General features: G+C 47.8%; 1 protein-coding gene across 1 annotated transcript; it reads left to right on the forward strand.

The window, feature by feature from the left end:
* Positions 1–2115: 2115 nt before the first annotated feature.
* On the forward strand, positions 2116–11332 carry WASF2 (WAS protein family, member 2). The gene is made up of 6 exons (XM_010083384.1): positions 2116–2269; positions 6180–6314; positions 6840–6993; positions 8102–8219; positions 9372–9502; positions 11173–11332. Exons 1-6 carry the CDS (start codon positions 2140–2142, stop codon positions 11330–11332), a joined length of 828 nt encoding a protein of 275 aa, XP_010081686.1. The 5' UTR covers positions 2116–2139.
* The last annotated feature ends 621 nt before the right edge of the window (positions 11333–11953 follow it).

Raw genomic sequence — 11953 nt, forward strand, 5'->3', positions numbered from 1 at the left:
TGACCTGGCTACCCATCATCTTTGGGGATTTTATTTTTTGCCTTTTTTCACATGCAAGCTCCCATCTCTTCCCTCTCACAGCCTTCTTTTTCCTCTGGCTGTTTTCCTGCTGTCTGTCCTGCCCCTTGGAAGGTTTCCAGGCAGGCTGGGTGGATGTCCAGCCCTGCAGATCCCACCGCGTGTGCTCCACGGCCAAGCCCTGGGGAAGCAGCACGGGGGAGAAGCTCGATGCAGGCAGCCTGCAAATGCTGCCTTGTTTATGAGAGCTGCTGCTTGGTGCAGACTGCAGTCTGGGGGGAGCTGGGAAAGTTTGTCTGGCGTGAAGCGCTAAAGCTGACAAAAGCTAGGAGGGCTGGGGCTGTGATCGATAAAACATGGGGTATTTAGAAGCGAAGGTCAGAGTCCTTCCTCAGTTCGCCCTGTTCTTTAAATATCCCGCTGATGGCTGCTGCAGTGCTTGGACACGGTGAAGAACGACGCGGGCTTCAGTCCTCAGAGAGTCTCTGCTTTTATTTATTTGGATGCGGATCTCGCTCCCATCTTCTATAAGGTGTACGGTTTTGGAGACCCTTTTTTATTTGTGCAGGGACAAGCACGCAAAATCCCTGGCGTAGAGGCATTGCAAAATGGCAACCTCCATCTGCTTGTCTGGGAGCTATCTGTGTGCCCGGTGTGCTGCGGCTCTTGAACTCCTCTGCCTTAATGGGTCAAATTTAGCAATTCAAAATCTGGCTTGTGAGGTAATTAGGAGGGATAATGCCCACTTCTTCCTCTTAACGCCCTGATAGAAAAGCATCCAGGAAGGACTCCTGGACCTCAAAGATAAGCTGCCAGCTGCCACAGAGACTATCAAAGGGTGGCTCAAAGTCAAGAGCAAACAGCTGATTTTTTATGGTTCTGGGGTTTTTGCTGTTGGTGACAGGAAGCCATGTTCCCCAAGCTGTGAGCTTCCTGTTTTATTTTTACACCCAGCCCAAGCAGATCAGCATGCCTATCACATGGGAGCTGCCTGCTTCTCTTGGGTTGTTCCTCAGCTGACCTAGAAAAGTGATTCTTTCCCCTTCTAAATTAATCAAGAGGTTGGGATGTATTTGCTTTCACTTAGCCTTAAAGATTTCAGGCATCTATCATGCTCCTTGTTCTGAGCTATTTACCCGAGTTTCCTCCTCTCTCTCAGAGGTGGATCTTCGACGGAGCCGTTTGTCGCTTCAACGTTTCGGCCTGTTAGTGAAGGAGATTTTTCTGAGTTCAAGGCACTGACCTGCACACAAAAGCGTTTTCTGTCCAAATCATAACTTCCGGACACTTATGTTTTCTTCTTTTATTTTATTTTTTTTTTAAAGAAATAACTGGAAGTTTGACTGTTGTACAATCAATCTCAGCTTCTTTCGTGAGCTCTCTCTAGTCCTGCATCCTGATTAGAGCTCCCTCACCGTTAAACTGCTGTAGCAGGAAAACAATGGTCCAGTGTAAACCTCGGCCCGGGGGATTTCCCGAGGGAAGAGGGGTGCAGCCTGCAGGATAAGGAACAGTCACCAGAAAGTTTCCTGGTCAGCTGCAAGCGCTTCCTGTTGTTTCAGGAGAGCCCCGTCTGTGCTGCTCCGGGAGGGAGGCACCACGCACGCTTTGGTGTGCTGGAAGAAGCCCTTGTATGTTTTTTTTTTTTAAACATCTCCCATCTTCATCCTCTCAGTTTAAGCAAACCTATTGATCGCAAGTTTAAAATATTTCTGAAGAAGAGCTTGTAAGACTCGCCAAAGACGCTGTGCGTGAGCGTGGGAGGAAGGAGACTGCTGAGAGGCGGCGGATGGGTAGGAAGGGAACAACAGCTGTGGTAATGCCAGCAGCACCTTGCGTGTGGGCGACCATGTGTAGTTTTCCATCTCTGCCTCTGTACCTGAGCTGGTGGGGCTTTGCTGTCGCTGCAAGTCATAGAACAGCGGGAGCTTTATTTCTGATGAACCAGTTTTATAAGGGTGGGGAGGGGGGAAAGAAGGCTTATAAATAAAGCCATTTGAGAGCAGGAAAAACGAACACCATGGCTCTGGTGTGCCTGGAATTTGCGGTTGAGTAATCCTTTCCTGTTTCTTTTTTGGGTTGTTTTTCATCTTTCAGAACAGTGCCTGAAGCAGGTCCACCATGCCGTTAGTAACAAGGAACATTGAGCCAAGGCACCTGTGCCGTCAGACGTTGCCTAGCGTTCGAAGCGAGCTGGAATGCATGACCAACATCACCCTGGCAAATGTCATTCGACAGCTGGGCAGCCTGAGTGAGTACCATGGCGAGCCTGCGCGTTGCCCTCAGGAGTCGCTAGTGCTCTTTATTTAGCTCCCTTTCTACTCTCATGTTCCTATTTCTCCCCCATCTGCCTTCCCTGGGTAATGCTAAAATGTTTTCCTAAAGAAATCTGATGCTAATTTCATATCCCTGGTCCCACTGCCTTCCCATCTTAAGAGAAAATGGGGGGGGGGGGATGTATGTATGTGTGTGTGAGAGGCTGCAGCAAAACTGCAGATGGAAGGATGGAGCACAACTCGGGCTTGTAAAATGGGAGCTCTCCGAGCAGCCAGGATCTTGTGTCAGAGAATGTGCCTGTAATTGCAGGCACTACTAAATGGAGCTTGACTGTGTTGAATCTGCAGTGTGTTGGTAGTCTTATTTTTAATGAAAGATAATTAAAGCGCACACGCAGAAGCCGCCTGTTTGCCCCTGCTGTTTGGTGTGTTGCAAGACCCAAAGTCCCCAGTCTGAGCTGAGCGTTGCCTCTGGAGTCTGGGGGGTTTGGGGCTGCTCGTTCCAGTGACAGCAGGAGCTGCAGCGATGCCCAGCTCAGCTCCCCAGTGGGCTGACCAGCAGCCGTGTCAAGGCTGGAGGGAGAACGTGGGCCTACGTGCCGCAGGAGAAAGGAAGAGTTAATTGTGGTCTCTCCGGGATGACTCCTTACTCTGTTGAAATGCTCTGGATTCTGATTAGCCACCTTTGCCCTTGAAGCAAGACTTTGATAATCAAATTAATATATCGCTCAGCTTCGCCGTGGCATCTGCAAGCACTTCTGCTTGCTCTGCAAAGCAAGCCCCTTGTCTTCTGCCGTAGCGTGAATGTCGCAGGGAAAGTTTGGGCGCAGTCTCTTCCCAGCAGTGAAAGCCATGGCTGTCGCGAAAATCTGGGCCTGTGTTTGCTGCCAGTCGGTGTCGCATTCTGTTGGGTTCTGGAAATGTCACTGCACAGGCAAGACCAGTCTCTGCTCGCGTTCAACTGGCCCTTGTTGTTCATTTGTTAGGTCCTGTAGCCAAGATGGTTGTGGAACGTGAGTAAAATCCATCTCGTGCATGTGAAATGATGAGGAAGAAGGCAGTAAAGCTGTTCAGATCTCAGCTGCAGAGAAAGCTAATCCCAGTCCAAAGGCACGCGGTGGGTTAGTGTGACAGAGCCCTGGTGAGATCCTGCAGGTTTAGACCTTCTTTGCGCAGCTCAGATATTCAAAGCTTCTCTGCTTCTGTCTTGTCAGAGAGGGTGAAGTGCTGGAAGCCAAATTGCAGCCCGATTTCTTTATCGGGAAGGTACCCTGGGAGCCTCGCTGGGCGATGTGGGGAGGGAGGTGCGTGGTGCTGGGCCAATCGCAGGTTCCTCGGGGACAGCGCTGGAGGGGAGACTCGGCAGAGGTGGCTCTTGCTGGCGCTTGTGTGCTTGTCTGAAGGAGGGGAGCGAGGCAGGCGGGGAGGAAATGCTGAGCACCGGCTCTCAGCCGCTTCCCCAGGGTCAGCAGTATTTTAAATGAAGCAATATTTAGACTAACTGCTATAGAATGCTCGCGCCCAAATGGCCAAACTCCTGCCCCTCCTCCTTTCTCTATCTTACTTCTGGAAAATAAATCCGTTCCTTCCTTCTACGTGGAGTATTACGGGAACGTAAAGCAGGTTCAGTAGGCTGTGACAGCCCTGTCAAGTGAATAATCAGCCATGCCTAGTGCACCACAGTCTCTTTACAAAGATGCAAACATAAATCTTGTCAAACTTTCATATTCCAGTGAGTTTACCCTTCGTTACTATCACAGCTGGTAGCACTTTGTATAAGTCGGCTGTGTGTTTCTGTGTGATTTTATAGAATCCACAAGCTAAAGATGGAAAGACCTATTAAATCATGCCGTCTGTCTTCCTGTCAGCGCGTGACAAAGATAATTCTGATTGTAAGCTGCACTTTTGCAGTCAAAGTAACTACACCAAAAAATTAATCTCAGTTTTACCTCATCTAAAAGTGTACCTGAAACACAGAAGGGTGTGCGAGACGCTGTAATAGCTCTGTACAGGTGCACGTACACTGGCGAGGGAGTACGGACCGTTCCTCTGCTCCCTCCGGGGTCAAGACCCGTATATGCAGTGCTGTTTATATATTGGTTTATGTTTGAAACATACTTCTCAGCATTGCAAACCAAAGACTTTCTTGTTTTCCCTAGTGGTTGTTGCAGTTCCTTGTGAAATTCAGAAATTATTTTCTGTTCTCATTAAAGTAGAAATTGAATTACAACTTTTCCTTTTTTTTGAGCTGTTGCCGGGAGAGGTCAGATTATCCCATAGATAAACGTTGTCTCTCTTTGGTCAAATGGGAGAGCTGCTCTTGTGCTGCTGTTGAACACAGAGCGCTTCATGAAACCAAGCTAGAGCAAGAGCTGCCTGGCCTGTAGGTCTCCAGAAATGAAATCCTTCGCAGGAGTTTGGGGAAAGCTGGTTGGGCTTGTTCATAGAGTGTGTGTGGAGTCTGTCCTGTCTAGGAGGCTGGAAGGAGGAGGTCAGTTGAAGTTAACATCCAGTGTTTGCTTTCTGTAACCACTTGAGGCTGGCATTGCCAACAGAAGGGGTGGAGGAGGTTGATTTTTAACCTGGCTGGTTCCCCGTGCTTGGCGGTGTAAGGAGAACTGCACGGGAGTGTGAGCGAGTAGCTGATATGTGGGTTTAGATAGCCGAGAGTGTTTGTGCAGCTGGGCTTTGGGGGATGCCCTCGCCTGGCCTCGTGGAAGAGGCGCTTGCCTGTCTGATGTGACTCACTGCACACGACCAGATTTTCCACAATTGCTGTTAGAGTTAGGCTTCCAACTGGTTATCCTTTCCTGAATGTCGGAGAGGATCTTCAGGAGTAACAGATTCCAGAACAAACTGGTGACCATATGATGATGCACTTCCAAACCAGACTGCTTATTGGGAGCAGCCCCAGACTCAACAGCCGAGGCTGGAAATGTTTCCCACCAGTGGGAACCCCACAGGCCTGTGTCTGCTCTGGGTGCCAGGTCTGTTCTGATCAGTGGTGTCCTCGGCGTGGTCAGGGCTCCCTGTCTTGGGTTACGTCCGAGAGCAGAACAAAAAGACAGTACTCATTGTAAGTTCTTGTTTTTTTTTCCGGGCCTCCCATCTCTGTCTACCTGTGGTCATCTTGTGTTGCATGTGTAGGTTTTAAACTCTTGAGGACAGGGGACATCTTTTTAAGTGATGCAGCGAGCTCCTGATCCAAGCCCCTGGGCACTCTTGCAGCCCAAGCGATGGATGAGGTTTGTCATTGCAGCCCACTGGGCGGTCCAAGCTGTTGCGCAGAGAATGTCCCTGTTTGAGAAGTTCCCCTTTGGTTTTGATTTAGAAGAAATGTGAATGCATCAATTTTTCAGACACTGCCACCTGAAGGAACAAAAGGGTCAGTGCTTTTGGCTGCGGTTATACCTCGGGCTTTAGGATCAAGGTCTGGGTCTGCTCTCTGGTTCCAGAGTACTTTGAGCTTGTAAATCTGTGCCAGTTACCCTGGAGGCAGGCCTGCTGGAGACTGGGAGCCTTTGAGATTCTCCAGAGCAATAAAAATCCAACTGTATTTGCCTGTCTATTAAACAGAACAGCGGAGAATCTTAAAGGACCTACAAGACCCATCCAGATTCAGACCAGGATAGTGTTGTCAGTCCTCTTGATTTCATTAATAACGACTTGAAAGTATGTCTCAATTGTTTCTCTGTTGCTTGGAGATCCCTTAGAAATGTCAGGTTTTGGTGGAACAGAGCATTTTCTTCCTGGATGTTCAACTCAACCCTGACAAACTTGAAAAGAAGCATGGTTCGTTCATTCTTTCTTCAAGAAAACAAGCTGGGAGACTGAATATGGTCTGATGTGTCTCATGAGAGTAATGTAGACACTTTAATATTCCAGGTAAATTTGCGGAAGACATATTTGGAGAGTTGTTTACTCAAGCCAACACCTTTGCCTCTCGGGTGAGCGTTCTAGTCGAGAGAGTTGACCGCTTGCAAGTCAAAGTCACTCAACTGGATCCCAAAGAGGAAGAAGGTAATGGCGTGGAGCGCAGTCCTTGCAAACCAAGCATGGTAAAGATTCTCCTTGAGTCAGCATGGTTGGTTCACGGCCATAAAATGAGCATGATGCTGCCATGGGTGTTGGAACGTCCTCTTTTGGACCAAGAGGGGCTGTTTCTTCCCCTCCTGAAAAAGCGCCGTGCTGCTCATGTGGGTCGCCTTTCTGGCTGGGTCTAGATTTGCTCGTTGGAAAGTCACCACGTGGAAACTCGCTTTTCCGCAGTTTGATAAAGGTGCACTTCTGGAGTCTTGGTCGCAGGGCTTCCAAACCACATCGGCAACTCTCAAGAGAGCCGTGTCTGTAGAGGAGAAGATCTTGGCACGGCGTGATCTGGGATTTGCTGGGTTTCCCAAGAGATCTGTGGGAAAAGGAACCTGACCTTAAGAAGTGCTAAGCATGCCAAGAACTCCAACTGAAATCAGATGTTCACTACTTGATCTTCAGTGTCATTGGCCTGGGTCAAGCCGTTCTTCACTTTTTCTCTCCTCTTTCTTACAGTCTCCCTGCAAGGCATTAACACCAGGAAGGCCTTCAAAAGCTCCACTATTCAGGACCAGAAGCTCTTTGACAGAGATTCTCTCCCGGTGCCTGTCCTTGAAACCTACAGGACCTGCAATACTCCTCCACCTCTCAACATTCTCTCCCCTTACAGGTATGGCTGCCACACCTCCTTGGTCCCTTGTTCCCTTCCAGAAGATTTCCTCCTCCTCCCAGCCTCCCGAGGAGGTCATTTCCCATCCCATGCTGTACTGAAGCAGCAGTTTCCAATGGGAAATTGAGTCGCTAAACTGAGATCTACCAGGAAATCTCCATCCTCTGGATTATAGGAAACTTTGCTTTTGGGGGTGTAGAAATGAGTGTAGCTAGAAAATTATATATTTGGTTACCTGCTGTCACTTTTGTGACTGCCTTGGGGCAAGGCTTGGCTGGCACTGCAGAAACGTGCAGATGATGCATTTTTTTTCTTGTGCTTCTCTGGCGCCCTGTGGCTCTTTTCCAGAAAGCCGCAGTGCAAACTGCAGAGCATACATCTGTAAATGGCTCTCACCCAGGTGGGTGCAGCAGACTCCTGTAGATCTGGAGATGACTTTGTGGCCTTCTGGGCCTGGTCTGAGACATCGCATGTGACCCAGACTGACCGTGTAACCACTTCTCCTGAGCAATCCTGCTCTGATTTGATCTTGTAGGTAGTAGAAGTAAAAGGGGTCAGAATACAGAGACGTAGCCCACATCCATAAATATCTTTTGAACAGGTAAAAAGTAATTACAGATAGCTGGAGGCAGCTGTCTTCTGCCAGACGCGGCTGCACTGCAAAGTAGGAGGGGAGTGTGTGTGTGTGCTTGCTCAGGAGTTTCAAGGACGCTGCTGGTCTGATTTAGGGTTCCTGGGCTGGAGAAGGGTTTGTTGTTTTTTTTTTTTTCACACCAGAAATACAATGCAAACAAGTGGGAGTTGAAGTTAGAGACCTGCTGCTCTCTTGGTGATTGTTCAGAGCAGTTGAGCTCTTTGGGTGGTGAGTAATGGAGAGTTTGTGCGAGGGAAAAAGCGATGGCAAGCGGGAGAGCCGGGACAAGTGAGGCTGGGGGTCCGCTGCCTGTTCTGAAATGGAGGATGGAGAGGAGAGCAGCGTGTCTGACCTTCTTACTGCAGACTTTTGAACTGTCATCTGGGGTCGTGCCTTGTGTTTTCTTTGGACTTCAGACAAATGTGTGACTTGGTCCTTGTTTGTGTGGTTTTTTTCCCCCCTTCCCTGTTCTAGGGATGATGGCAAAGAGGCACTTAAATTCTACACGGATCCTTCATATTTCTTTGACCTTTGGAAAGAGAAGATGCTTCAGGACACCAAGGATATTATGAAAGAGAAGCGGAAACATAGGGTGAGGAAATGGGAGATCTCTACCAACAGAGGCATGTCAGGGAAGAAAAGGAGATGGGAAGTGTTAATGAATCTTGGACTCCAAAGTTGCTATCCAAAATTCAGGTTGGCTGTCTTAAACTCTTTAGGGATCAATTCAGTGAAGTTTTTATCTCGTTTACTCTCAGCCTTGTTAATTAAAAAAAGAAAACAAAGCTAGCCTTAATCTGTTTTTCCAAATGCCACCATCTTTGTACGATTATAAAGGCATAATTTGTAGTCCTCAAACATAGCGCTGGTGCAGTCAGCAGGGGAGAAGGTAGTGTCGGAGTCTTTTCTGCACTTCTGAAGTTGCACAGGGGTCTGTTCAGTGTTGAAGCAGCGCAAACCCCACTGCCCCAGCACCGCAGTGTGGTGAGTGTGTAATAAATTCTACTGTGGGAGAATAAAGGAAGGAGAAACATCCTTTCAGGAGTGCAAACCCAGGCCCTAATCTTAAATTAAGGGCAATTGGGAAGTTTGACAAAACCATTTAAGCTGAAGGTGCTAGGTAGAGTTCCTGGTTTGGTGCCTGGGGATTTGGACCCATGTTTACCACCACTGAAACTAACATCCTAAAAGATTCTGTTTGAGCACACTTTATTTAGCTTTTGAGCAGCTGGCTTATTAAATATCAAAACAGATAATGATTTTTCAATCACAATTGCGAAGGAGAGATTTAGGGCATGTCAGAATAGAGAGAATAAGGCTAGTTAAAGGCCAGTTGTTCTTTGTGGGCAAGTGTCCATACTGCCCACCCGAAGCACCTTGCTGGTGTTGAGATTTGGCAGTCTGGACACAGAGGACAAAAACTGAATTGATGTGGGAAACTGAGCTTTCACTCTGCCCTCGAGGTGGTCATGCAAGGGAGTAGCGATGGCATCGTGTCTTGGCTGCACTGGGGAAATCTGATGTTGTCTCTTTTTTTTTTTTTTTTTTTTTTAATGCTATCTGTGCTCCAACTTCTTTGTATGGGAGATCTTTGGAGCTTGCAGCAATCAGGAAAGTAAATTAAAAATGCTGGCCCTCTTTGAGGATGTATTTTCTTGAAACTGCTGCAGGTCTGTCCTGTTTCTCCCTATTCCCAGGGAGCTTAAAGCAAAATAAGTCTCCTGTTTGATTCTTCCTCCCTCAGAAAGAGAAAAAGGAGAATCCAAACCGAGGCAATGTGAATCCACGGAAAATCAAAACCCGGAAAGAAGAGTGGGAGAAGCTGAAAATGGGACAAGAATTTGTTGAGTCAAAGGACAAACACGGTCCTGCTGGGTAAGCAAGTCTGGGGCTCTGTGTTCCGCTCTCCAGCGAGGGGGAGCAGGCGGGCGGTGTTGATTGTAATGCAGTTCACCCTGCTCTGCAGCTCCTCCAGATCTGCTGCACAGTGCCGATCGATACTGCCACTAATCAGATTCTCCAAAGTAAATCTTTCTGCTGATTTAAAATTTGCTAAATAAATCCAGGGAGCTACAGGGTTTGAACAAGGTGGCAGGAACAGCTTCGGTGGCAAGCCTGCTCTCGGCTGCCTGGCTCGTGGGCCCAGCACAGGAGTGTTGAGAGCTTTGGCTCCCTGCCGGTCCCGATGCCCTGCCCGTCACACCTAGCCCCTGGGCTGTACGCTGAGGAGCGGGGTGGCAGCTTGTATTGTGCGATTGCTTTGTTACATTTCACAAATGGCTCTTCACACCCTAAAGTGGAAGCGGGGGCTGTCCCCATCCAAGTATTTCAAGCTACAGATCTCTCTTTAGCGCTTCTGGCTTGGGAATTTGTTTAACTTTTGACACCAGCGAGGCTGGAAGCAGCCCGAATTCCCCACAATGCACTTCTCACTTGCTCCTTGCAGCTTCCTTTCATATAAGAAAAATCTCTCTTTAAATCACACTCTCCAGCTAAAAATAAAACTTGCTTTTAGTTTAATAGGAGAACAGGTTTGGTTTCTAGCAGGGGAATGGAGCAGCACAAGAGCACCATTTTCTTGCTCCTCTGTTTTCTCCTGTAAGCATGTTCATGGATTTGAATTCACTGGAGATCCAGAGCCCCAGTGGTGGTTCTGCCACCCCACAGTGAAATGAGCTCATTGAAAGCTCAGTGTGAGGGTGGTCTCCTCCTTCAGAACTACTGCAGCTCTGGATACTTGCTTTTAATGGCATCGTTGTTTCTTCGGTTCTCTTTGATATTCTGTTCTCAAGCTTATTTTTTGGCATCTTTGAGTACCTCTCTTTTTTTTTTTTTGCCAGTGATGTTACCCAGTGTAACTGGGAGTCCTTCAAGTCCAAGTTGGTCACAACACTCTTATAGGTGGTTTTTCTATAATCAAATGTTAAGAAAACTATTTTTTATTCCAGTGTTTTCTTGTTCACTAAAATATATGCTCATGCTGTTCTGGTGTCTGCTAGCAATAAACAAACATGAGAGCATCTGGGCAAATCCTAGCTGAAGAATTATGCAGAGCAAACTAACACAGCTGTACGTGGCTCTTCGTATAGGGTGCTTTGAGAAATAGAGAGTTTTCTTTTTTAAATGTTGCTTTAAGGTTTTGTTTATATAGGGTGCTTTGAGAAATAGAGACTTTTTTTTTTTAAATGTTGCTTTAAGGTTTTGTTTTGTGGGTCCTGTTGTGGTGGTTGATGAGGTCCCACCTAAAGGCAGGTCCCACTGTGCTGGGAAAAGCCATCCCTGCTAGAAAACCTCATTTTGAAATATTTCAAGTTGATCCATCCATGTGGTTAACATCACTGCTATTTGGTGGCTGATCTGCTGCGCAGTTGTTTGCTGTAACCCTTCCAGGAGGCAAAGCTCTTGTGAGTGAGGGGGGGAAAAAATGAGCTTTAGACATTGTCTCGAAGTTTTTAAATCAATTGCTTGTCTTGCTTTCGCTAAAAATGAGCTTTAGACACTGCCTCGAAGTCTTTAAATCAATTGCTTGTCTTGCTTTCGCTCAGGTACCCCTCGAACATGGTCTATCAGAACGGCAGCATCGGTTCCAACGAAAGCATGGATGTGAACTGCTACCCGCCACCGCCGCAGACTGACTCTATTGTGCCACCACCTCCTTCGTTCCCAGATGACAGCCTGCCTCCACCCCCGGTGGAATTTAGGTAAGCCTACGGGATCCCTTCTGTCACCGAGGAGTAGTAGGTGGTGTAAAAGGATGACATGAGACAGGCTGAGAGAGTTCAGCAGAACTTCCTAACGGGTGTTGTATGGGATCCAGAATGCTCCTGTCTGGAGGGGAAGTGCAACTGCACACAGGGACAGGGGCGCGGGCAGCACAGCTCTCTAGAAATCCCAGCCACCGTCCTCGTTCCCATGTAGAAGGGGAGAATGGGCTTGGGCAAGAGCTAGAGCAGACTTATTTCACTTTCTAGTAGAGGGGGGTCCCAATTAATTCTCTGGCTCCTTTGCATGAGTTTTCCTCTGCAGTTGTTCCAGAACATGTAGGCTCACACTCCTGATAGAGCTGTGTGAAGAACAGCTTCTTTCACCTCTGTTTTTCTCTTACCATTTGCCCTATGATCTCTGACAAATGCACGACGTGGGCGCTGAAGATGTAGATGTAGTTAAATTTAAAGGGCTTGAGCACACCAGCTGACTTCTTCCGAGAGACTTCGGGGCGAGTTCAGGGCAGCTGCTTTGTATCAGATGAAATGGTGACTTCCAGTCAGCTCTGGAGATGAGAATTATGGTCCAGCAGTGGCTCAAGACACAAAGGGTGAAACAAGA

This window comes from Pterocles gutturalis, unplaced genomic scaffold (assembly GCF_000699245.1).
Source record: "Pterocles gutturalis isolate BGI_N339 unplaced genomic scaffold, ASM69924v1 scaffold31166, whole genome shotgun sequence".
NCBI lineage: Eukaryota > Metazoa > Chordata > Aves > Pterocliformes > Pteroclidae > Pterocles > Pterocles gutturalis.